The 27184-nt window shown below is 40.2% G+C and overlaps 1 protein-coding gene and 1 long non-coding RNA gene across 3 annotated transcripts in view; one reads left to right on the top strand and one right to left on the bottom strand.

The window, feature by feature from the left end:
* LOC117887667 overlaps positions 1–9786 on the bottom strand; it is a 54990-nt gene extending 45204 nt beyond the window's left edge. Inside the window, exons 1-2 of the long non-coding RNA XR_004648182.1 lie at positions 9691–9786; positions 1252–1330 (exon numbers count right to left, since the gene is read on the bottom strand). This is a non-coding gene — a long non-coding RNA (uncharacterized LOC117887667). The remainder of the gene's footprint in view (positions 1–1251; positions 1331–9690) is intronic.
* Positions 9787–9902: 116 nt separating this feature from the next.
* NOL11 (nucleolar protein 11) overlaps positions 9903–27184 on the top strand; it is a 38553-nt gene continuing 21271 nt past the window's right edge. Inside the window, exons 1-11 of one of the 2 annotated variants that reach the window (XM_034790283.1) lie at positions 9903–10093; positions 15270–15383; positions 17226–17282; positions 18057–18202; positions 18640–18697; positions 20365–20503; positions 20906–21103; positions 23115–23191; positions 23702–23825; positions 24810–24919; positions 25927–26004. In XM_034790283.1, the coding sequence (XP_034646174.1) occupies positions 9944–10093; positions 15270–15383; positions 17226–17282; positions 18057–18202; positions 18640–18697; positions 20365–20503; positions 20906–21103; positions 23115–23191; positions 23702–23825; positions 24810–24919; positions 25927–26004 (1251 nt within the window). In that variant the 5' untranslated portion in view covers positions 9903–9943. The remainder of the gene's footprint in view (positions 10094–15269; positions 15384–17225; positions 17283–18056; positions 18203–18639; positions 18698–20364; positions 20504–20905; positions 21104–23114; positions 23192–23701; positions 23826–24809; positions 24920–25926; positions 26005–27184) is intronic. The other variant, XM_034790282.1, reaches the window with a different exon arrangement.

Below are 27184 nucleotides of genomic sequence, written 5' to 3'. Positions count from 1 at the left end.
ATAATGCAAGGGTCTGCTCCCAATGAAGCTGTCATCATTGCATTCCTGTCATTCATTTAAGTCCTATGAACTCCTGTCTAATCACAATGAAACCAGCTTTCAGGGTCTGATCCAAATCCTACTGAAGCCAGTGGGAAGACTCCCATTGCCTTAAATGGGCTTTGACTCAGGCCCTAAATAACCACTTGAGGGTTTGTAAAAAAAATCTGGAGTTTAAGGAGGGAGGTCTTCTACTAAAGGTGGGGAAGAATGGTATTTAGTACATTTGGGGATACTTTAGGACAATCTCTTAAGACATGTGGGTGCCTAATAAGGATAGCCTCCTGTACAGATTTCACTGTACTAATCAGCGCTGAATGTATATTCTGCTATGGTGTTTTACCAGACGCAGAATAGTTGTTGGTTGAGCATGGATAGAGAATAACTAGGCCATGATGCTTTGGAACAGCACCTGGGAGTAAAGATTCTGAAAAGAAACATTTTTTATATATCCACCATTGGAAAGTTCTTTAAAGATCTTCAGTCACAACCTTTGCTCTGCCCTGATGTGTTACATAGGGTTACCATACGTCTGGATTTTCTCTGACATGTCCGGCTTTTTGGTCCTCAAATCCCCGTCTGGGAGGAATTTCCAAAAAGCCAAACATGTCCAGGAAAATAGGGAGACATGGTAAGGGGACCCCGAGTGCGAGTGGCTGAAGCAAAACTTACAACTCCCGCGATCTGCTGGGGCACAGAGGCGGCGGGCAGCATCCGAGCATGCAGCCGCCTCCTCCCCGGGCTCCAACTTTCCCGGCTCCCGCCGCGCGCTGGGGCCAAAGCAACTTCCCCAGCGCAGCAGCAGCCGGAGCCCGGGAGGGAGAATGCAGGGTGCTCAGGGGAGGGGGTGGAGACTTTGGGGAAGGGGCGGAGTTGGGGCGGAGGCGGGACCCCCATGGAGTGTCCTTTTCTTTCAGTGTTGAAATATGGTAACCCTAGTGTTACATATTCAGATTCAATTTCAGATCCCAGTCTAGGTTTCTTGCTTCATAGGCTAACGGGATAATAATATTTAGAAGCAGCATATTCACCCCTCAAACAAAAAGAAGTCATTCAGGAGTGGCCAATTTAGCCAGTTAAGGAGCAGCTTTGATGAGTTCTATCCTGTCCTCACTGGCCAGAAGGATTGTGATTGTGATAGGAGACCTCATAGGTATTGAGGGGGGAAATATGGGGATCCTCTGGCCTTCCTGAGGGAGAAAGAGGACTTACCCTTACTCTATCCCTGTCCTTTCATGCTAAGTGCGGTCTCCAGTAGCAGGAAGCAGATCTCAGACTTTGCCATTGATCTCTAAAAGGAGAGAGTAATGAAAGACACGACTTACACAAAATAAAGAGATCATCTGGCAACTAAGTAACATGTAATGTAACATGTGGGAAAGGGGAGCAACATCCCTGGCCTGTTAGTGAAATCACCCTTCAGTCTCAGGAATAAAAATCAAAAAAGGGATTTTCTCCCCAAGCCAGGAGTAAAAAAAATAGGGAAATAAGGAGCCACTTCCTTTCTAAAATTCAGCCTTATGGAGAAACCTTTCCTATTGATGTCCAGTCACAGGGCTCCTTGTTGACGTTCATATAATGGGTTTAGTCCTCTGTTATGCTATTTAACTAATGTCAGCATCTACCACCATTGTTGTTCTAGTAGACTTTAAATAAGTCATTGTGAAATGCCCAGTGAAAGGTGGATATTATCTGAATCACATATTCATATTGAGATGGTATCTTGTACTATCAGTTATAACAAGCATAGTGAAGCAGAGAGACGGACCTCACGGAGTTAAAGTATCACTGAATGATGAAGAATCAGTCGATAGAATTCCCCGGGTCGGGATATGTTTGTACTGTCTTCCCAGCATGGTAGCATGATTTTTGCTTGTGGAAAAGTTTAACTGACTTAAACCTTTTGACCTTCCAAACAGCTCCATGTCCAGTAGTAGATGCTAAGGTGAATGTCTGATTTTGATGGGCTAGTTTTAGTAATGGGAGAGGGAGGGGAAGAATTCCACTGTCAGATGACATTGAAAATGTGTGTGTATTTGAAAGTTAAAAGCCCATGGCTAATAAAATCCAGTAGCTCTTTGTAGGTTAGCCTATGGTATGACTTCATCCATTATCTCATATATTGTCCATGTTCTGCTTTCCTTTCCTCTCAAGGCCAGCAATTCCATGTGCTTAGTAAATTAACTGGTGATTGATATTTGTGATTTTTTTTTTAGCCAGTGTAATGCCACAGGTATCAAATGCTAAAGTACCCCACATTGGCTTATGACTTTAATTAACAGATGGGTGTACTAATTAAGTATTCATAATTTCTGCATGTATACAAATAAATGTTGATATTCTTTTATTTGCTTCTGAATGTTTAACACAGATCATTAGGACAAAGCATACACAGCTTTACTCATTTGTTTATTTTATTTAAGTCTCAAACTTCCTATCCTGTGTGGATAAGATCATTATCGTATGTAGGTTTGGGGATCAGGCATGTATGAACATTATTAACATATCTTAAGAGGATTCAAGTTAATTAGCTGCATGGTGGATATTTAGGAAAGAGAAACGCATTGACTGAGCATGCAGTGGAGAAATAATGAATCCTTAATGCTATGCCTCTGCATGCAATTCTAGAACTCTGAGCTCCACTCACGAGTACTGTATTACAGAAGTATAATGTTTACTGAATAGACAACTAATTTTTCTAATTCACTGCTAGCCAAAATGGGGATCAGTACAATCCATACCTGCCTTCAATGTGGGTGCTAATGGAGACAAATAAAAAGATCTATAGAATGTCACTTTGGATGAGAAAGAACTATAGGCTACATCATGCTTTTCACGGGTTACACAAGCATCCTATCCTGTTTCTGCTCTGTTTTACCCCAGTGTTTCTACCATTAAATATGTTCTCAATAATAATCTTTCAATCTCATTTCATTTTCTTTTTGTCATGGCAGGATAGCTGTTTTCTACCATGTTCCTTATGCACATACACAAAAATAAAAAAAAGCAATCTAGAATATTTTTCTGGCAACATGTTTTGAGAAAACGTTTTGTTTATTTTCATTGCTGATTTGTGAATGGATTATGTAAAAATACCTTCTGTAGAATTTTCAGACATGTTTGTGGGGAGGGGAAGGAAGTAGGGTATTTTGCACATGTTGATTTCTTTTGTGAGGAAAAAAACTGTACTACGCACATCTTTAAAGTATGATGCAACGCAGCAAAACTGAAGTTACTTAATAATTCGGTAGCCTCCTTATTCCCTGCTGCCATGACTGGAGAATTAAATAATACAACCATAGTGAGGCTCTACAGACAAATTATCATCAAGAAGAGCACAATGAAGCTGATAAGGCAATTGGCTTATGATTTTTTTTTAAATGCTTCTCCCCACTCTGCTCCTACTTTTATATGTATTTCCTCCAGAATAATCACACCTTGCAGAATGATGCTGGCAATTGAGGGCTCAATCCTGCAGTCCTGACACAGGTAAAACACCTACTAAATTAAAAAGAGAGATTTCTCTGAATAATAATTTGCAAGGGCCCGGTCCTGCCACTCTTATTTGTGTGAATAGTCTTTAGTAATAGACTTCAATGGGATTATTCACTACAGTAATGATTGGTCACATAGGTAAGGGTTACAAAATAATCCAACAAAAAGGCATAGTTTGATCTTATTCTGTTGCTTTTTGATCATACCAAGATTTTGGGAGATGATTTTGCTCCATTGAGGGCACAATTCACATTCTTTAGTAGTAGTATACAAAAACATTAAAGACCATAAGGCGCTTAAATAGATATTTTGAAACTGGACTATTTGTCCAGTGATTTTAATTTGGTAATTAAACAGCAACAATCTTTAATAACGCATTGGGATTTGCTGCACTATAACTTAACATTCTCTTATTTAAAATAGGCCGAACAGACACGCTTTTTATGAGTTATAAGTGCAATAGGAGAGAATACATTGATTTGTCAATAGGAACTTTTCAGCTGCCATTATTCAGACTTAATTTAGTTGTCTAAATTCCAAAATGCTTGAGGCTAATTGAGTCTAACAATGTTTTTGCTTTAAATGGACAGCATGATCATTGAATTACAATCTCCTCTAGTTTTTGGGTGTCACTAATACCGATTAATTGTTTTTATTTCATTTCTGTGAAAGTTCCATGTGACTTTGAATGTCCTGTAATCCTTAGTGTCTAGCTTTAGGTTTAGAGTTATGACATTTAACATTAGAGAATGTACCACTGCCATCAGAGAAGGACCAAGCTTTGAAATGTGCCATATGTTAAACAATGCAAGGCTAAGCAGAAGAATTTTATTCTCATATCTGTCATCCATATCGCTTAGTTGCTGTTTTTTGAGTTATTTATTATTGTTAATAACTTACTTTTCCTTACATTCTGTTGTAAATAAACTACCAAGCAATCTTCTTTACAAGTGTGGCTATTTTCTTCTGGTCAATATCATGTGATGAGGTTCAGATTTATATAATTTCTGTGGTATTTGTTCACTGACCAAAGCAATTTCCCCATATCATTTGCACATAAGCCTGAAATACATAGGATAACACAAGGAAATAAAATTGTAGCTGGACACTCAGTGCTCATGATACCCAATAAAGATGCTCACCAGTGCTTTGGTGCCACACAGTATCACTATTATTATGGCTGAGGTAATTAAACACACATCACTCTCAGGTTCACCTTTTCATCTGTAAATTGTTGGCCATTTAAGTTACAATGCAGACCTTCAGCAGAGATTCTGTATTTCCTAATTCTCAATTTAAAGCTTGGCAACCTAGTGGTTTTAATATTGTGCATATATAATCACAACAGGAGACAGAAAACATTTACATGGTGTTTATTGGAACTGGTTTCCCCTAGGATGCTGCAATTATTCTTTTGTTCTCCCCAGGTAAGACCTAGTCAGGTGATGATAGTCCTTAGGGATCATCTGTTGTTCATGGTCTGGGATGAACGTGCATAAAAGCTTATCAGCAATGGTGAATATGCTGACCTAGACATTTCCTGATACAGCAATTTTATAGTAATAATTTCATAATATCAACCAGAATTAGTAAGTTGTATAGACAGCTACTCGAAATTGTCATAATACTAATTGCCCATCTAGTTTCAAGGATAATTCTTCAGTGTTCACATTATTGAAATTATACACCATATACTCTGTTTTTCCTCTGCTTATCCTGAGCCCATGTCTCTCCAACACATCTCTCCCCTTACCAAGATCCTCTACTAGACTATCTTTCTCCTCATTACATAGAATATCATCTGCAAACAACGTGCACCAAGGTGCTTGCTTTTGTGGGTATCCAGGACAAGGATAAATAAAAAGGGGCTCAGTGTTGATCCGATGCACTCCCCCTTTACCCATCGTTCATCTGCTGCACCACTAAAAGTTCTGACTGTTGATGTTGCGCATACATACATGGTTTGAACAAGCTACACACAAAGTTCTGGTATCATTTTCTCCCTCATACACACCAGATTTCTCTTGTAACTTGATCAAAGGGCTTTTCCAGATCCAATAAATATCATGTGAATATTTTTCATCTCCAGTTCTGACTATATATGTACAGTATTAAAACCACTAGATTGCCAAGCTTTTACATTGAGAATTAGGAAATGCAGACTCTCCGTTTTTCATTCAAATACCTTATGAATTGATTGCCAGTCTTGGTCCTGTTCCTGCTCCCATTAAAGTCAATGGGACTGGGCTGCACTTTTGAAAAAGGAAACAAATTTACTGCCTCTTTCTTTATGAAAATCCTATATAACAAGAATTATCTGGTAGGGAAGCAGATTTAAGTCAAGCATTCTTACTAGTAGCAACCCGTTATTGAATAGATGCAAAATTTCAAGAGCCTTTTCTTTTATCTGATGTACTAGTGCTAATCTGCATATAAATTAAACCTCTTTAGCATGATCAGCTATCCATAAGACCACATGAATGGCTGTAGAAATGGTCTGATAGATAATACACGTAAGTTGTAATGGAAACAAGACTATGAATAGAGTCTTAAATGTTGTTAATTGCACCTGCCTTTAAATTTCCAAACAGGAAATTCTTAAAGACTCTTTTAAAAACTATAATATTGAGAACTTGCATAGTGGTCCACATTTTCAACGCACTTTGCAAACATTAAGTGGTTAAGCCTTATTTCAATCTCTATGAAGTAAATAGGCAAGAATTATTATTGCCACTGCCGTTCAGTAAGTAGTGTTGTGATTGATACATGGTTTCAGGTATTAGTTCTGAAATCTATTATGGTTCCTCAGCACCGTTCCAATACTGCACATAAAAATTCCTTTAAAAGACAAAGGATTGTCTTGTGATTTACAGCATAAGATTAGGAGACAAACCAAGAGGCTTTGTTAAAATCTGAATTTGGGTGAGATTATTAGGGTTTGATTCACAAAGGGGATCTACATCCAACATTTAGGCCCCACTGATGTTCACAAAACCTCTGCTCAGATGTCCCCAATCCTGTAGGTGTCTGAATTCCCTCAGTGCCTATATTTCAAATGGCGCAGTCCCCAGGTGCCTACATGTGCACAGTTGCCTTTGTCCTGACACCACCCAACATCTCCACTTATAATTCACCTTTGAGGTGGAAGAGCTAGGTTCACGCACCTGCTCCACATCAGGCAGAATGGGGATTTGAACCTAGATCTCATGCACCCTAGTGCTCTACCCATTGGGCTAGTGTGTAAAAGGGGCACAGTGACAGCACATCCTCCTCTGTTTTTCTTGAGAAAAGGCCAGTCTGGGTTAGGCCCTTAACTCCAGGAGAAGGTTCACAGCTGTGAATCCCCAATGGAGGGAGGCACCTATCTCTTTCCAACCTGGATTTAGGTGCCTAACTCCCTATGAGGTGTGAGGCTTAGGCCACAACCCTTTCTTTGGCATCTCCTACTGGCTATTTTAGGCAGCTCAGTGTTCTGTCTTTTGTGAATCCCTTTTCTGGCACCTGACTCTCACCGAGCATTGTATAGAGAGCCTGGATGCCTAGCTAATTCTGTGAATTCCATTTGACAACACGGCACGTAAACGGTAGGTGCTGTAATGCTCAGCCTGGATTTCCTTTTTGAATCTAGCCCTTAGAACCTCCAAATCTTTTGAAATGCACTTCAGGGACAATAGTAAACTTTTACGGATTTTTATTCCTGTGTAGAACCAACCCGGCTCTAGGAGAGTGAACTGAATCATGTCTGCTTGCACATCCACAACATAGTTGTCATCTAATTTCTGGTAACTGGGCCACCTGTGTAAACGCATTGTATTCAAGAACGTAAGAACATAATAATGGCCATACTGGGTCAGAACACAGGTCCGTCAAGCCCAGTATCCTGTCCTCTGACAGTGGCCAATGGCAGGAGCCCCAAAGGGAATGAACAGACAAGTTATCATCAAGTGATCCATGCCATCACCCAATCCCAGTTTCTGGCAAACAGAGGCTAGGGACACCATTCCTGCCCATCCTGGCTAATAGCCATTGATGGACCTATCCTCCATGAATCTAGCTCTTTTGAACCCCATTATAGTATTGGCCTTCACAACGCCCTCTGGCAAGGAGTTCCAGAGGTTGACAGTGCATTGCGTGGAAAAATACTTTCTTGTGTTTGTTTTAAACCTCCTACCTATTAATTTCATTTGGTGGTCCCTTGTTCTTGTATTATGAGTTCTTGAATCAAATGATGCCTCAGGTACACTTATATGTTCCCACAATAGAACAATTGGATTGCACAGGTGTCAGGGCATAATTTGAGCAAAATGGGGTTGCTCAGGTGTAGCTGAGCGTAGCATGTAGCCTGCAGTCTTTACTGCTTGTGTTGATGCACGAGCTAAAAAAACTCTGCTTGGCTTTCAGATCCCAAAATGTTTGCAGAGCTGATGGTTACCTGAAAAAATCTGATACAGCATCAGTGGGACACAATAAATGTAAGCTATTTTTACAAACACATTTTTCAGAGCAGAGCTGCACTTTCCCTCAAAGTGGGAATATTCCAGTAGGGATATAAGAAAACCTCCAGACCCTCTGTTCTCTCAAGAAATCATTTTTTTTTTGCTTCTAGCTTAGTGTCCTGGTATTATTTCCATATACTAACGATAATAAAGAGAATATTTTCTGGGACTGAACAGCTCAAGGCAGTTGTACTAGACTATAGAGACTTTCTCTTCCAGCACCTTGGTTTGCATCCAGCCTCTATCACTATTGACTGAAACTCATCATTCAATAAGTGATATGAGCTTTGTGCTCTCAATCCATTTCCCTACAAGCAAATTTGCATATTGTAAACACTACCATCAAAACAAGCACCCTTCTTGGCATCCTCACCAGAAATACCAACAATTAAATGCTCTCTTCTTTTCCCATGTAGAGATTGGTCATCCTCCATGGGGAAAGGAAAAGGTCTTTTCACTATCATATTTACTTGTATCAAAATCAAGAAAAAACATGTGGAGCTTTGCTTTGACTGGCAAATATTCAAACTTTATTCTCTTCAGAAGTGTGCCTTGTTCCAACACATTTGTGCTACCAAACTAGAAAAATATTGCTTGATGACCAAGAGCTTTCTTCAGCCCTTTCTTAATTCTCGTTTGATTATTTCTGAGGACAGTATGTTCATCTAATTATTACACTTGATTTAATATGATAATCGGTATATCAAATGCATTTGTTGCTCCCCAGAGATATGAAATACTTTACATGGGGGATATTTTTCAGTGACAAAGACACAGAAAGGAAAATAACTTTATGAAAGGAAGAAAACTAAGGAAAAGGATATATAAAAAAGACCATTCTTCAGATACCATCCTGGGTAGGCTGAAACTGTAAAAGCATAGTGATCTGCCTGAAACAGTTGCGTGAATGAGAAGAATAAGAGGAAAAATTTGTTAATTCAGGAAGGAACAATCCCTAGTGAAAGGCAATGCAAGCTGTATAGCGATACTGAGAGTTTGGGTTTTAGTCCCAACTATGACTTTAAACACATTTTCAGATGAGCCCTTTAACTCCAAGTGCCTCAGTTGTGAGGGCCCAGATCAGTATTGCCAACTCCAAACACTGCAAACTGACGAGCCAGGCTTAGTAATCATGATGGTTTACAAAATAAATAGATGGGGGGTCCTTTTTCTGAGCTTTGAGGCTGCTCTTGGGCTGGATTTTTCAAGCTTTTCTCTGCAACTAGCAACAGAGGGTCCTGTGGCACCTTTGAGACTAGCAGAAGTATTGGGAGCATAAGCTTTCGTGGGTCAGAACCTCACTACCCCTCTGATACTCTCGGCAACTAGACACTCCGTTTGTAAATGGCAGCTGAGATTCTTCTCTCTGGGAGCTGGGGCTTGAAGTCAAACATCAAATGTTGGGAAACTTGTGCTACAACCAGGAGAGCTGCCAACCTGAGATGCTGAGGCCCCAGCAACTCACTCTCCCCCTGGAATGGGGGTGAGGGGATGCTCAGCTCTGGGACCAGGATTTGAACCTGCATCTCCCCCCCAGTCAGAGAGGGGGAACCTCCCCCTCCAGAGCAGGGCTCTGACTTGCCCAAGGTCTCACAGTACATCAGTGGCGGAAGGAGAGGGGAGTCTGCGCCCTGCACCCCCAGGGAGGGACCACACAGACCTGCAGAGCTGCCTCCTAGCACCAAACTCCTTCCTCGCCCATAGGAGGGGCTGCCGCTCCCCAACCAGAATAAAGATAAATGCGCATGCGTCCTCCCCAGCATTCCCCCCACTCCGCATGCGCATCCCCTTCTAGCGGTTGGTTCTCGCGCGCGTGCGCTTGCTTCCCCTCGTTGGCCGTTTGTCGCGGCTTTCTCGCGGAGCGTGGCCTTGCGTCTTTCCCCAGCTCTCGCGAGAGGCGGCAGCTCGGTAAGATGGCGGCGCTGTGTGAGGAGTTCACGCTGTGCGGCCTGATTGCCAGCGCGGGAGCAGGGGCTGGCCAGGGCGTCCTGGGGCTGGAACCGGGCCCGGATCCCGACCGGGTGCTGCTTACCGACCGCGGCAGGACGGCCACCCTCTACAAGGTGATTGCCCCGCCCGGCTGCGGACGTGGCCGCTCTCTCGGGGAAGCCTCGCTCCTCGGTGGGACGGGACCGCGTGAGACCCGACTGCCTCTTTCCCCTGCGCCGCAGGCTCGTCGGCAGGGACCCTCTGCGGAGCCCTCGGGCTCCCACCTTCCAGCCCCGTCTTATATATGCGGGGCAGGGGCCGCATCGCAGAGTTCGCCGCGGCTGCCGCCTGCCGGCTCCAGGGCAGCCCCAACCCCTGCTGCCGGCCCCCAAGCGCGGGGTGGGGAAGGGTCATGCGGCCTGCGGGGATGTATCCCTGGCTCATGCGTCCCTGCTCGGCGCCTCTGCCGCGTCAGCTGCTGCAGGGGCCCCGCCGTGTGTTAGCAATAGCTGCTCTACCCTCTCTTGTCTTCAGGCACCTGCGGAGCGCTGCGCGTCAGGTCTGCGCGCACCCCAAGCCTGGCCTTGCGCTCCTGGGACTCGCTGTTCGGCATCAGGGCGTGGGTGTATCTAGTCTGATTACCCAGCCTCTGATAGTGGCCGGTACCTGATGTTTCTGAGGGTCGGGGGTGGGGGGGGAGCATGTATTTCCTTCAGCCCTGCTGCTCTGCAGTATTCCTAGTCTCTCGTGCAGAGCTGTAGTTAGCAGTGTGGATAGTTTCTTTGCTAACCCATAAGGAAACAGTCTGTCATGAAACGTGATAGTTTGTAACTTTCTAGTTTAGAAGGTAGTGCTACAACTGTGTTACATGACAGCTTTTGATCCTACAGTCTCTGTTGCCTGCTGGTCTGGGGAGTAACATTGGAAATGAAACCCCACCGTTAAATGACTTTACTCTTAAAAAATCTTCCATTTAAAAAAAAAAGTTGCTGAAGTTGAAGATTTTTTTTGACGTTTTATCCTTTATTTTATGTTAGAGGCACACGGTGGTGTGAGGTAATAGTCCAATAAAATATAACTGCTGTCAGTGGCAAGCTTTCAAGCTTATAGAGAGCTCTTCAGGTCTTGGGACCAACACAGCTACAACACTGCATGCAATCATTTCATGTTGACAGAGCAAAATAGAAAAGTTAATCATCATGTTCCTATTACGCCACTGTCATTTAGAGCAGCAACGAAGCTCCTCCACTCCGGTCTGTTTCTGGCAAGTCTTTCAGTGGTTCCCCAGCTGTGCCCCAGGTTTTTCAGCTCAGTTTCCACAGCTCTTTGCCATGTTGTTTTTGGGTGGCCTCATTTTCACTTGCCTTCAGGTGCCCATCTTATTGCTACTCTGGTGATGGAATCAGTTTCCATCCAAAGCACATGGCTGATCCATCTTGAATACCTGGCAGTGATGGTGCTCAGATCCTCTTGACTACACTGTGTCAATTGATCTTGGTTTGAGATAGTTCTGGGCTAAAAGATATGGAGGATTTTTCTGAGGCAGGTTGTATGGAATGAAGACAGTTTGGACATGTCATACTTTCTCATTCCCAGCAATCTGAACTATAAAGTAGTGTTGAAAGTATGCAGCTCTGATAAATCTTGAGTTTGGTTTTGGTGTTGTATTTTGATGATTTCTAGACTGTATTTAAGCTCCTGAAGATGTTCCTGTCTTTATTGATTTTGTTCTGGATGTCCTGGCTGATGGTGCTGCCCAAGTATGTGAATGTTTCTACATTGGCGAGAACATAATCCCCTATCCGTACTGGTGATGGTGAGGCAATATTAAAGGTCATGATATCTGTCTTAATGCGGCTGATTTTCAGTCCAATTTGCTGGCTGAATGCGTTGAGTCAAGTTGTTTTTTCTTGTATGTGGGGTTGGTATGTGATAGGAGAGCAACATCATCTGTGAAGTCCAAGTCTTCAAGGGATGAGAAGAGTGTCCATTTAATGCCTCTTGGTATGACTTCTGTTGTACACCACATTACCCGTCGATGGCAATGTTGAAGAGGATTGCAGACATGACACACCCCTAATGTACTTCTGCTTTGACTTCAAAATTGAGCTCACTATGATCAACACTGCATGTAAAGTTGAAATAGAAGCTTTTGATGATGTTGATTACATGGAAAGGAATTCCATATGCCTGCAGAATTTGCCATAGGCTGGTCCTGTGAATGCTATCAAAAGCCTTCTCGAAGTCTGTGGAAATGTATGTAGAGTTGCCGTTGCAGACAAGCCTTGAAGAAAAAAGTTTGACACAAAATCCCAGAAGCTAAAGGACAAATACCACAAGCAGTATAGCCAGGCACACCAGGAGGTCAAACCCCTTGTGAGAGCGGACAAACAGCATTATATTGATAATCTGGCAACACAAGCAGAGGATGCAGCTGCTCGTGGTGAACAAGGAACTGTCTACAAAATGACGCAGCTTATCAGTGGTATACGGCAGACACCAACAAACACTCTCATCAGGAACAAACAAGGCCACCTACTAACAACTGAAAAAGAACAAGAAATGTGCAGGACAGAGCCTTTAAAATAATTAAAGGGAGCCACCTAAAGAGGAAGCGAACTTCCACGAGGCAGAAGAAGATCTTGATATCAACACAGACACCCCAACTAAGGAAGAGATCATTCAAGCCATCAAGTACTGAAAAAATGGGAAAGCTCCTGCAAGGATAACTTGAATGCAGAATTGTTCAAGGTAAATCCTAAATTAGCAGCATCTATCCTGGCCCCTCTACTTACTTACATCAGTCTGGGAAAGGGAAAAAGTTCCAGATATGTGGATCAATGGGGTTACAGTGAAAATACTAAAGAAAGGAACTCTCAGTGATTGTAATAACTGGCATGGTATCAAACTTTTATCTGTGCCAAGCAAAGTTTTGTATAAATTCATAGTCCAGGATAGTTGATAGCGTTCTCAGAAAAGAGCGATCTGGTTTTCGGAAAGGGCATGGATGCACAGACCAGATCTTCACTCTATGAAAGAAACGGCAACGCTACATAATTAAGAAAAGTTCAGTAATACAATAATTCGATTCTCCCATCAATTGTCTCAATTGTCTGCTTGCTGTAAACTCTTTGGTGTACTGTAGGAGCTGCTTTTTGCTGTGTGTACCGCCTTGATCTCAGTCGGGATCTTTAGGTGAGGCTGTAATGCTGCTATGATTAACATATGGGTGCAAACCCCAAGGTGTATGAATGTAAATGTTTGGTAGAGCTATAGTACTGGTCTCCAGATCAAGGAAAAGACATTGAGTGTACAATTCAGAGAGAACAAAAAGGAAGCAAAATTTAACAGTAATGAAAATGGTGGACTACAGTTAGCCCCATAAACTGGTCAAATGGCATAATGGGACAGAGTTTAAAGCAGGGGTTCTCAAACTGGGGGGTCAGGACCCCTCAGGGGGTTGCGAGATTATTATATGGGGGGTTGCGAGCTGTCAGCCTCCACCCCAAGCCCCGCTTAGCATCCAGCATTTATAATGGTGGTAAATATATAAAAAAGTGTTCTTAATTTATAAGGGGGGGGGTCGCACTTAGAGGCTTGCTATGCAAAAGGGGTCACCAGTACAAAACTTTGAGAACCACTGGTTTAAAGAGACAATTTCTCCAACATTTAAGTGATTGTTTCTTGGAACAACTAGTTCTAGAATATTCAAGAAGAGGCAATTCTTCTCTTAGTCTTGGGTAATGCTGTCACTTCTTGAATTAGCTTGTGTAGCAGAAACAAAAGAGTAATAGTAAACACAGTATAGTTAGGGTCAATGTGCTTGGGGCAGGTAAGATACCAAAAAGTAACATAATAACACTAAACTTTTTAAAGGGGAGAAATTAGGTTAGGCAAAAAGGCCCTAAACTTAAAAATAACACAGTTAAATTCTTAGAGGTGACATAAATGCTGCTTTATTTATTTTTATTTTTTTTAAAGGCATTGGAAGATATGTGGACTGCTGAACAAAAAGAAAACAAGGGTGGCTAACTGTCATGGTTAGAGAAGTTATTTGAAACAAATGAAAATCCCTCAAAATTTGGAAATCTGACCCTAGGGAAGCCAATAAATAGGAACATAAATAACACACCAGGCAGTGAAAGGGAAATAGCTAAAAATGTAAAACCAAATGAGATTCTTTAAATACATCAGAAACAGGAAGTCTGTGAAAGAATTGGTTGGTCTGCAGAATCAGTGAGCCTTAAAAAGGGGAAGGATGTTATTAATGTAAAGTCAGTTAGCTTCTCGGTCTTTGCTCCTGAGGATATTGGGGAGATACCGAACCTGTAGCTGTGCTTTGCTGGTAACGTGCATTAAGTACTATCGGATCAACCTGCCTGAAGAGAAAATGCTGGAGAAAACTGATAAATTTAAAAAGCACCCAGATGGCTTATGTCCAAGAGTTCTGAAGAAGCTTAAGTATGAAGTGGCTGAGCTTCTAACAAAAATATGCCATATCTTATTTTAAAAAGCCACTGTTCCAGTAGAAAATGTTATACCCGTATTTTAAAAAGACTCCAGGAGTGACTTGGGGAACTCATTCCCATTGGAAATTGTTGAGGCCAAGAATTTAACAAGATTCAAAAAGGGACTGGACACTTACATGAACTCTGGATATTCTTGATCTCCTAATGGTGCCAAATTTTGGAAGGGATATTAAGCCTCAGGGCTTAAACCAATTTTTAACTAATAGTGTATATTTACGCTTCAAGCTGAAGGTGTAATTTCCAGCTCAGGTATATGTACATACGGTAGCTTTGAAACTAGCATGCTAACTGGAGAACTGTAGACTCGGGCAACAGAACGGGCTAGCTTCCCAAGTAAGTACCTATGCTCCCAGACAGGATTGTACTCAGGGTGGATAGCCCATCTTGCTGCCTGTACCAATGCAGCTACAGTTATATTTTTACCATGCTAGCTCAATCAAAGCTAGCATGTGTATGTTTATGCAAGCTGGAAACTACATGTTCAGCTCAAAGTGTAGAGACCAGGATGAAACCTAATATGGAAGAAAGAGACTACCACACATCTACCTATTATGAGTTTTTGCATCTTCCTCAGAAGCATGTGGTACTGGTAACTGTCTGAGCCAGGGCTACATCGACTTCAGGTCTGATCCAGAATGGTAGTTCCTGTGTTCTTAATATAAACTCCATATTCAAATGAAACTTGATTAGTTTGTGTTTTGTTTTGACTCCTTACCCTTTTCGGAATTAGGCTTGCGTCATCCATGGAAATCTAAATTACTTATTCTTCTCACTTGTCCAGGTTTCAGACCAAAAGCCACTGGGTTGCTGGTCAGTCAAACAAGATCAAACTATCACATGCCCAGCTGTGTGTAACTTTGAAACTGGCGAATACATTGCTGTCCATGACGATAAGGTGAGAGATCAATTTTTCAGTGTTTAATAATATAAAGTCTTCTGAGTGAATTACAAGTAGTTTCAGAGTAGCAGCCGTGTTAGTCTGTATCCGCAAAAAGAACAGGAGTACTTGTGGCACCTTAGAGACTAACAAATTTATTAGAGCATAAGCTTTCGTGGGCTACAGCCCACTTCTTCGGATGCATATAGAATGGAACATATATTGAGGAGATATATATACACACATACAGAGAGCATAAACAGGTGGGAGTTGTCTTACCAACTCTGAGAGGCCAATTAATTAAGAGAAAAAAAACTTTTGAAGTGATAATCAAGCTAGCCCAGTACAGACAGTNATAAGATATCTCCTCCTTCCCCCTCCCCCCCCATGTGTGTCTAATCCCAGTGCTGCATGCCATCCTCTCCACTGAATGCGCAAAGATGCAATGACTGAGGTGCTCCAAATTCTGATGGCGTGCAACCTGGGGCATTCAAGGATTTGAAAAGCCCTAAGAGAATGAGTAGCTGCATCAATTCTGGAAAATTCCACACTTTTCCAGTACTTCAAATAGCTAAATCACAATGAACAACTACTTGTAAAAAGAAGAACAGGAGTACTTGTGGCACCTTAGAGACTAACAAATTTATTAGAGCATAAGCTTTCGTGGACTACAGCCCACTTCTTCGGATGCATATTCTATATGCATATTCTATATGCATCCGAAGAAGTGGGCTGTAGTCCACGAAAGCTTATGCTCTAATAAATTTGTTAGTCTCTAAGGTGCCACAAGTACTCCTGTTCTTCTTTTTACAAGTAGTTGTTCATTGTGATTTAGCTATTTGAAGTACTGGAAAAGTGTGGAATTTTCCAGAATTGATGCAGCTACTCATTCTCTTAGGGCTTTTCAAATCCTTGAATGCCCCAGGTTGCACGCCATCAGAATTTGGAGCACCTCAGTCATTGCATCTTTGCGCATTCAGTGGAGAGGATGGCATGCAGCACTGGGATTAGACACACATGGGGGGGAGGGGGAAGGAGGAGATATCTTATGTTGAGAACCACATATTCAGTTACTTAGCTTTTTGAAAACTTGTAACTTCTTTCCTATTAAAAAGGCTTTTCATATGATAGGCATAATAATATTTTGGTTAAAATAAACTCTAAAGTAATATATATTTACATTTTACATTGTGAAACTTGCATTAACACCCTATTGAGATGATTGAGGTAGTTCACACCTTCACATCTCCTGTTCTGCTACCATCCTTATCTCTTTGTTCTCATCTTTTAAATAGGTAACTGAAAAAAAGTTTGTGCCTATATCTACTTCTGAAAAATAACCACGGATTCTGTTTCTTTATACTTCAGACACTTTCTCATGCCAATGAATTATATTTAATAACTAGTGAACCCTACTATATCTTTCCGGCCTGGGCCCTGACCTGGTAGAGGGTGGCCTTGATCATATCCCCTTCCAACTCCTTTCATCTGAATTTTCCTTTTTCCTCTCTTTCAGTCTACCCTCATCTGGTTTCTTTTTGTTTTCCTTCAATCATGCTACTGTATCTTCTGTTCTCAAAAATCTATCCATCCTCCCTTTCAAATGCAAACTTCTTACGGTTGTGCTGAATTCCTGCAGTCTTAAATCCTTCAACTCTTGCCTGGGTCCTCTGGCTGTCCCTCCCACACAAACCACTTCCTGAGACTGCTCTCACTAAGGTCACGCCTTGTGAATTCAGAATTAATTCAAAATTTCCTGATATGTTTGCTTTCACTAACCAATATGTCATATGCTAGTCTGTGATATACAGCAAATGGACTGTTTCATCATATTTATAAAACCATTTATTTTTTTTAAAGGTTTTAAGAATATGGAAGGACGAAGATGTTAATTTGGATAAAGTATTTAAAGCAACAGTAAGTTTTATAATTAGTAATATATACACACTTTAAAATTAGAATTAAGAATTTTTGGAGGGGAGGATGTTAGCTTTGCAGTGAAATGTTGAATTGTTTTTTTCCAATTACTTGTCTCCTTAATTTACACTTTGAGTAGTATGGAACATTACTAGTAATTCACCTGTGTGCTTAGGTTTAAAGATCTTTCTGACAAACATTAGGGTTTAAATAGTTAATAGGACCAGTGATAACTCTTTGAAACATAATAGAATTTATAGGATGTGGGATTTTCTGAATGGGCCACTGCGGTAATTAAATTTCAATACATAAGGCTTCTTCTAGCCTATTGCTGTGAGTAAAAGATAAATTATTCTACTGAATGGGAGTTTCAGTCAGAAAATCTTTATTTACATTTTTTATTGCTTTGTAGTGAGGTCTGGTTGGTGGATATGTTGTGCTTTAGCAGTTATATTTAAATTCCTAGTGTCACTTGACTGTTCCGAATTGTAATCTACCTAATGTGACCCAGAAAGGTGATATTAATTAATTTGGAACAGATGTTTTTCTAGCAATTACCTCTTTCGGCAGTGAAATGATGTGTCACAATGTTTCAGAAAAGTGGAACTTGTTGGGACTCCATTATGAGGAATTCTTCACTGGCAGCCTTCTATTGCTCGTCAGTTTTTTATAAGAAATCTGTAGAAATAAAAATAAATCAAATGTAGAACAGTCTGGGGGCAATGAATTGTGAATGTAAAATAAACTTTTCAAGAGGACACACTTTTCTTGCAGCTAACAGCTGAGGTATATCGGATACATTCACTGCCCCACACAGAGCCACTTGTGCTTTTCAAAGAAGGTGCTGTGCGAACCTTAGATGCTCTGCTTGCAGCACCACAACAAGAAATTGAAAATGTTATCTCAGATGAAGTCATTAGGTGAGTGATACAATTTTAGGGAACTAGCTTCATAATCCAAGGAATTGATGGTCGTATGTGAATCAAATTCTAAGTCTGCTACTGTCTATCTTGTGTGCCCAGAAATGTGTGTTGCAGAGGTGAAAGTTGCTATCGTATTTTAAAATGTCTTCTGCACTACTGTTTTATGGCTATAAGGCTGTATCGTATTAAAATGAGAATATATTTCTAAAGGTCTAAATACATAATTAATGCATTTAGATGACTGAATTGATGTTAAAGATCACAATGATAGTCATCAGTTCTATTGGCAGTGCATCCAGAAGATGTACCTAGAGTTTTGAGGTGTTATTTTAAATGTATCTATTGCTTACGTATTTTTAGTTCATTGCCCACTTAAAAATGTTCAATTGTTTTTACTTATAGCAAGAAATAATCCTACAACTTTCAACTTTTAGGTGGAGTGAAGCTTTCATGGAAACTCAACAACCTGTTTTAATTTTTACTACTGAGAAAGTGAGTGGCTTTTTAAAAACTTGTTACAGCAAAAAAAAAAATGAAATTCTAACAGGGTTTAAATAAAAAAATTAGTCTTTCATTGCATCTCTTGCTTAATTTCATAAATATAAACTTTCAATATGTAAAGTATTGTAATATTTCTGTTAACTATTTAATTTAATTCATATTACAATTGAGTTGTCCTGTAGTGATGAGCATGACTTAGTTGAAAAAATGTACAAAATGTCATACAGCTTTTCAGTAATACTGAACTTGTTCTCATTACCCCAAGGATGGGGCAAAATTCAGGACATTTAATTATGATGGTAAACGTAGTGACAACTTAAAAAATAAGTCTTACAGAGGCCTACAACTTTAAAGCTATATTTTTACATACAGTAGAACCTCAGAGTTACAAACACCTCAGGAATGGAGGTTCATCATAATTCTTAAATGTTCGTAACTCTAAACAGAGCATTATGGTTCTTTTAAAAGTTTACAGTGATTATTGACTTAATACATCTTTAAAACTTTACTATGCACAAGAAAAGTGCCGCTTTCCCTTTATTTTTTTAGTAGTTTAACACAGTACTGTATTTGTGGGGGGTGGGGTTTGTCTTTGCTGCTGCCTGATTATGTACTTCCAGTTCTAAATGAGAGTTTGGTTGACTGGTCAGTTTGTAACTCTGAGGTTCTACTGTATAAAACACAAATTATTTACAAAGATGACCCACTACAAAACTCTCATTTTGGTGGGGAGGGAGGAATTCCTGTCTATTTATCTGAAATACTGTACATAACTCTATAAAGTGACAATCTCATTGAACTCGTAGCATTATTTTGCTTCCAGGGAAGTAAACTAGTTTTGGTATGAATCTAGAGCACAATTAAGATTAAAATCAGAACAGTGGTAGTATTCTGTATTCCTGAGTCCCTAGGAGCACCAGTCATGCTTTATTTTGAAATCTTAAAATAAAAGCTGGGAAACATTAAGTAAAAGATAACCCTCGTAACTAATTCTTGGTGCTTGGGATGGAGAGGACTCCCCCTGCAACCTCCTCAGAAATCTTATGTTTAGCCAATGAAATGGCTTCTTGAGCGTCATGTTTGGTTTATTAACCAAAAAACATGTATTTGTTCATGTTTAATAGCCTCTTCTGACTCCTTCAGATACACTGTTGATTAGTGGCTGAAATTGATTCTCTGATATTTTGGCTTTTTCATTAACTTGTTTTTATCTTCCCTGTAAATCCATTTGTATTGCATTAGTTTATAATCAGCAAAGAGTCCCGTGGCACCTAACAGACTTATTGGAGCATGAGCTTTCGTGGGTGAATACCCACTTCGTCGGATGCATGTGAAAGTGGGTATTCACCCACGAAAGCTCATGCTCCAATACGTCTGTTAGTCTATAAGGTGCCACAGGACTCTTTGCTGCTTTTACAGATCCAGACTAACATGGCTACCCCTCTGATACTTAGTTTATAATGTCACTTCAGTTTGCATTAATTTTACAAACTGTTTAATGTGAGTTATTTTTGCAACCTGTCCAATTAAGAATTTAGGTTCATAACTCTAAATGGCATGTGTGGCAGTTCACTACTACTAGTCTGTAACAATATCTGTAGCATGTCCCTGTTTTGTAAATGAAATAGCTGTAAACTAAATTTTTATTTTTTTTTTAGAATGGGAATTATTTTGTGTATGTGCAGAAGGTTAACCCAAATATCCTGCACAAGTACAAACTTGAACAAGAAGAATCATCACATCCACTGAGTTTTACAGCATATACAAAAAACAAGATTCTCACACTCCTGTGTTTGTGTAAGTTTTATTTTATGATGGATGTAACTGGTTGAAACTTGTAAACTAACAAGTTGTTTGTGAATTACTGTTGTCTAATATAAGAACTTTTTTGGATTAAATGTTGTGTAGAAGTAGTAATTAAAACTTTTTTTTTTAGCATTTTCTAGTTCTGCTGGCTGTGAAGTCTTAGACCTGATCATGCTATGTGTTGCACAGTGAGCTGTCTTTAAGAAAGTTATGCATTTTAACTCTCTTCTGAACTTACTGCATTGTGATTAAAGTCAGTCCATTTAGGTTAATTTTTTGTGTGCAGATTTTATAATGGTCTTAAATGTACGTATGAAGTTTTAGAAAAATGCGGAAGCATGGTTTGACACAATCGTTAACTTAAAATGTAGTGTCACTTTTCTCTTCTGATAGATTCTAATGGATGTGTGTATAAGATTCTGATGCCACCACAACAAAGTGTCCCAGAGGAAGAGCAAATTCTGTCCAAGTCACTACTGCTCAAAATTGTAGTGTCTGACGCTGTTCTAAAAGGAGCTTCATTAGCCATCCTTGATAAAGATCATGTTGCAGTACTAGGATGTTTGGATTCTCCACCCAATATTGCTAAAGGTAACTTTGAAGTGACTTGTTTTGTTTAACTTCTAAGACAAAATTAAGTTGGCCACATAGACCAGTTGGTGGATTATTTTTGTGGCCTCTTCACAGGAAAGAAAGATCTTGGGTTGAAATTTCTAATCAAGGAATTTACAACTTTTTTCAGAGACCCAATTATTTAGTGGGGATGGGAAGGAAACTGAATTTCAGACAGAATGCTAGTTTACTGTTGGAAACTATTGTAGTACAGTTAATTATACAACTGAGTGGTCTGTAATCTACACATACTGAAGGGACGTCTCTAATGGATTGTAATTGTAAATAGTAGTGTCAAACCCAAGACTAGAAACTACTTTTGCTATTGAATTTCACTCTAAACTCCAATATTTCTATACTGTTTTTGCACATGGTATGAAAATATAATGGTAGATAACGCTCAGATGTTTTAGAACTTGTTGGTAATTTCAGCATACAAAAGGAGAATTATCTACTTCTACTGCAAATAAAGCTGGCCGGGAAATAGAATTTCAGTCCTGGGGCAAACTTCAAGTTTCCAAAACATTTTCTGTCCTGAATCAGGATGAAAAGTCAAATTTTATTCCTGGAGGTATTGTGTGCACATGCACAGAATTTATGTCCCCCACAGATTTCTTTGCTTCCCTGCAGAAAAATGATTTCTGATGGGGAAGCAAAGGGAAGCGCAAGAGCTGTCACATGCCTCTCTCCAGCAACACAGGCAGGTTGCTTCAGGCACACAAACCAGCTGGTAGAGATCACTGCCAGGGCCACGGGGGCAGGCTGGGCAGTCGTATGTGTAAGAGACAGACAGACACTCTCCTTATTGCTCACTATTGCGGCACGCTCAGCATGGAGGGGCAGGTCTTCGGGGTGTTTTTCAGGAGATAGGCGTGGGGCAGGCTCTGTCCCCTTCGGTAGAGCAGAATGTAGCAGCCTGCCTGCTTAGTGAATTGTTCCCATTGTCTTTGTTAATTCCCCCAGGAGTATAAAACAGGTGTAAAAGTTTTAAGGCTCCTTTTACATTGCCAGAGTGGTGTAAAGGACAGTATGGCCTTATAAATGCTTATGGTGCTTTAGTGATTAGAATTGGTCTAACTTTTTGGACTGAAAAAATTTCCTATCAAAATGTGCTCTAGGAACTGTTCGCTACTGATCTTTCTGGAGATTGTCAATAGCCAATATAAATTATAAGTTTGATTTTCCCCAGCCCTCACTTGCTCTTCAGTTGCCTATGATGTAACGCTGAGCATATGCCTGCATATATTTGTTGACTAATAACTAGAAATAAAGGGTCAAACCTAGCCACATTACTATTAGGTAACGAGGTTTGGGGATTTTCTCCAATGCTCCCCACTCCCATTCTCCATCCATTGTATTGTAGTTTAAATAAATTACCGAAATAATTGAAACCGGAGTGATTATATTGCATTATTTTGACAAAATGTGCAGAATTTTAAAATATTGTGCGCAGAACCTTTAATTTTTTGGCACCGAATTCCCCCAGGAATAAAATGTGAAGCTTTTACAAGACTGAATATCCAAAATGTTTTTGGTTTTGGATGTGCTGAAATGCAAGACAGCCAGGAACGTGTCTGTAGTTCTGAAATCAAATATACTCCCCGCGATCGTCGGGTGCTGGCGTGGCTGGTTTGATCAGACAGGAAAGCAGGACCTCCTAGAAGCTCACCAGGCATATAGTGGGGCAGCCCATGGAGCTTGCTTTCCAATCAGGCTGGCTTATCTGGTTTCCATCAAGTTTCAGTAGAATTACAACTGCTTGAAAAGTTTCCAACACAAGAGTAATTGCAAGAAAACAACCTCATTTGACTTGCCAAAATCACTTTTGCTGTTCCTTAGTGCTGGGTGCATTATATACATTCTGAAATGCAATTTCATTTTATTTTGGGAAGCCTCTCTCTCTAATTGAAGACTACAGAGAAATGTCATGTCTCTGTCACTTTTAACACTCAACGTATCTGGTTTGTTTGTTTTTTTCCTTTTTCTGTAGAGTGCTTATCTATATGGAATACAAAATTTCAAACATTGCAAACTTCAAAAGAACTACCACAGGGAACCTCAGGACAGGTAAGCTGTAATTTAGTGTGTGATATCTATGTTAGATTGAAGCCTACAGTACCAAACTTAGCATTTCTATTTCACTGTAGAAATGAGTACGTACAACTGGGGAGGCGGGGGAAGGAATGTTTTGTTTAAGCAATGGTAAGAGAAACAGTAGAAGTTTTGAGCAGCTTAAAATGTTCAACTCTTGACCACCTCTCTTCAGGCAAGATGGGCTCATGCAGTAAAACTGCTACAGGGCTATCTAAAAGGCAGTTTTTTTAAAATCATAAATTGATTGAACAGTTTTGAAAGTCCACTAGGAGGCACTTAGTCTGCCCAAAAATAAAGCTTTTGTCTCATTCACCTTGCCTGCTCGATAATGCTAAGACAGTTGGAGTTTTAGACAAGGTAGATGGAAAGAAACATCTTACTGAGATGTTTAAAAAATATTGATTTGAATGGGTTTTTGTGCAGAAGTCCAAATTAGCTTCTGTACTTCATCTGTTAATTAACAATGTACTTAATATTTTGTAGTTGTGGTGTTATGGAGAGAAATTTTTTTTAACACATGGGAAGGTGCTAACTGTAATCGTATACAAGTGTGAAACTTCATCTTTGGCAGCTGCTGTTGGAAAACTCAAGGATACTCAAACCTCAGGTAAGAGTTTGATTATAAATATTATTTAGTGAATACTTGCAATTTCAGCATACATCATACCATTGAAATTCTGTTGAAAAACTTCATAGAAAAAGAACGGGATCAGTCTTACAGTAAAATAGCTGAACTCTAAACCGCTTGAACAGTAGCTTAACTTTGCATTCTGTTCCTTTGAAAAAACTTGTTGAAATACGCACGTGAGACAGAGCATCCTAACGTGCCTTGGTGATGGGGAGGGAGATGGTGCTTATGAACTGTGAATTTCCTTACAATATATTTAACATTAAGCATTCACTTACCGCATTTATTTGTATGGATTTTTGTAGAGGAATAACATGACTGTCCAGCATGCTGCTAAACTGTTATATGTTGTGTTAGTTAAACCTTTATTACTTCTATTAATAAAACTGTACTTACGCCATTTAGTGGAAGCTTTTTTAAAGCATCTTTACATACAGTGCTGATTTTCTCTTCCCCCCCCCCCCCCATACAAATTCCATTATTTTCAGACTTCATATGATAGTCTCTTGCTCAGAGGTAGTTTTTAGCACAGCCTTTTCTGAAAATAGAGTATTGTGGAGTCAACTTAACACCAGTCATACTGTTGCATCTGTAAAATACTGTTGAAAGTACATATCTAATTCATCCTAAACATTAGAGTAAAGTCCAAGATAGATTTCAGAGCAACTGGTGCATTTGTATCTTGACTGATACAGCAATTGCGTGGACCTTATTTTCTAGGAAAACATTTTTACTTAATGCTGATCTTAAACTCATTTTAATTTTATTCACAAGATGCATGGAATTGGAAGCAAATTTTGTATTGACAGGGAATGACTCAATATTTTAAATTGCTGTAGAGTTATCAGATGATTCCCTGCTGCTATTAGCGAGAGAAATAATAGGATTAATTTGCTTCTGTTCTTTGAGTGAATGTAACTTGTAACTTTTATATAGATTTAATCTAACTTTGTGTTTGCACAGGCATCAGAACTGTGTCTTCATATGTGAATTGGAATATGCTTCCAGAAGAAGATCTGGTATCTCCACGTGCACAGCAATCTGTAACTGCTAAAACTGAATCCAAGAGAACTGTAAGTTTCAGGGTTGTCTTTGCATTATAAGTAAGGCTATGATTGTCACTGAATCCATGACTTCCATTGACCTCCATGACCTTTTCTGCCCTGGGGCTGGAGCTCCCAGCCAGCCCTGCCCTTGTGACTCCCAGCCCTCAACCTGGTGGGGAGACCCTGCAGCTGCCTGGCCTCAGACAGTGGATCCCCGCAGCACTGCGCAGCTGCAGGTGGTGGACCCCCGTGGCGTCCACACACTGGAGCAGTGGAGTAGCTGGGAGCCCCAGCAGCAGTGGGTGCTGAATGCACCTACCCTTTTTGTCAGGGATATTTTTGGTGAAAGTCAGGGACATGTCACAGGCTGCCGTGAATTTTTGTTTATTTCCCATGACCTGTTCGTGACTTCTACTAAAAATATCTGTGACAAAAACTTAGCCTTAATTATGAGTGCATGTATTTTCAAAACTTCAGGGTTGGCTCTGGCAGCTAACAGTGTTGGTTTCTAAAACTGATCAAACCTCTCAACATTGGCTTATGGTCACCAGCCGAACAATGGTATCCAAACTTTTCTTGTTGTCTTCTGTCAGATCACCCCCCTCCCTCCAGTAATGGAATCTCTCTCTGCCTCCTTCTCTTCCCTTCCCCCCCCCCCCTTACTTTAAAGTGGGCTCAGCCAAGGAGCTTTGCTGAAGCGGTGCTGGGGGCTGAACTGGGATGGGGTGGAGAGGGAATGAGGGGGGAGTGGTGGCCAGGGGGCGAAGTGGAGCAGGGCTGGGGTGTGGCGTGGCGCTCCCCATCTCGGGTGGGGACTAGCCTGGGCCCTACTGTGCACCCCCCCTTGAGTGTTCCTCCACACACCCCTATGGGGGTGCGCCCCACAGTTTGGGGAACACTGCCTTAAACCCTACATACTATTGCTACAACACACAAATAGTACATTTATGCTGTTCCTAGTTATTTTGATGAAAATTTTTGTCTGCTCAGGCTTTGAGGGTAGCTTCGATTTTATTTTTTTCCTTAAATTACAGTTAAGGTCGAGAAGGAACAACGTTGCAAAAGTACAGCGAGACACCCTTACAGTTGAACAGCTTTTATCAGATATAAAGGTAAGTAACTAAAATATCCTTAGCTCATGTTTTACCAACCTATTAAAATATCTCAAAATAAGTCAACCAATCGAGTTCTGTCATTCCCCCTTTTCCTTTCCTGTCCTCGTAGCTTGATACACGTATACTTGAACTAGCCATATTGGGGATTAAACCATTAGTGTATATAACTATTCTGCAAGAAGAACTGCTCATGCATAATACTAATGGTATTCAAGCTAGCTCTTTCTACAAAGCTTTAGGAATGTACTGCACAGCATCTGGATAATTTAAATATTATAAATGTAGCCTTGCACAAAGATGGAGGTCTTAAATTTTAAAGGCAATAGACATTCTGAAGTAAATGGTGAGACTTAAAAAAAATATTCTGACTGAACTCTAGACTTGCAACTTTTTGGAACTTTTTCTGTCTGGAATATTTAAATTTGTTCTGATTTAAATAAGACATCGATATGGAGGCACAAGGCACCCTGACAATTAATATTCCAACATAAAACCTTCTTCCCAAATCTTCTCACCTTAGTTTCTAGATACAATGTAAAACAAGCTACTTAATTTTAAAAAGTAGTTTGTAGGTGAAGTCCGTCCTATTATCACTTCCAAAATAGCATAATTAAACTTAATACCTGTATCAATAATAATGATTTTTCACTATAGCATATCCATTTAGAAACAAGTTAAGCAACATCCTGGTGCAGTTTTGAGAATTGCTGAACTAATTTAATTGTATTTAAACTTCTAAAAGTAAACCTGAGCTGACTAGGCAGAAACATTGCTTTTGGCTGCATGTTCTGATTAACTCTTGGAAATTGTTGCAAACGGGGTGTGATCAAAAGTGCTTCCCCTCTTGTTTGAAAGTTCATGGCTGCTTTAGTATATGCTACACATTAATTTTAAAAAGATTGTTGTTCAGGCAATCCTAGTGCTGTAACTCAAGTTGTTTGTTTGGAAATTGAGTAAAGCTCTTTGCAAATATAGTAACTAATGAGAAAACAGTTACTGAGTAAGGGTTGAATGAGACCACTCCCATCTGATTAAGGGTATAATTTTCAGTTTTAGATCAGGTCTTTTGGTCGTTATGACAAGGCTGTCAAAAGGGGTCATCTTAATCTCAGCTTTTTCCCTTCCGATGTGGTGGTAGTCTTATTAGTTTGCAGGAAGAAAAGCCCTGTGTGGCTCG

This window comes from Trachemys scripta, chromosome 14, assembly GCF_013100865.1.
Source record: "Trachemys scripta elegans isolate TJP31775 chromosome 14, CAS_Tse_1.0, whole genome shotgun sequence".
NCBI lineage: Eukaryota > Metazoa > Chordata > Testudines > Emydidae > Trachemys > Trachemys scripta.
The sequence above is the reverse complement of the archived record's forward strand: the minus strand, read 5'-3'. Positions and strand labels throughout refer to the sequence as shown.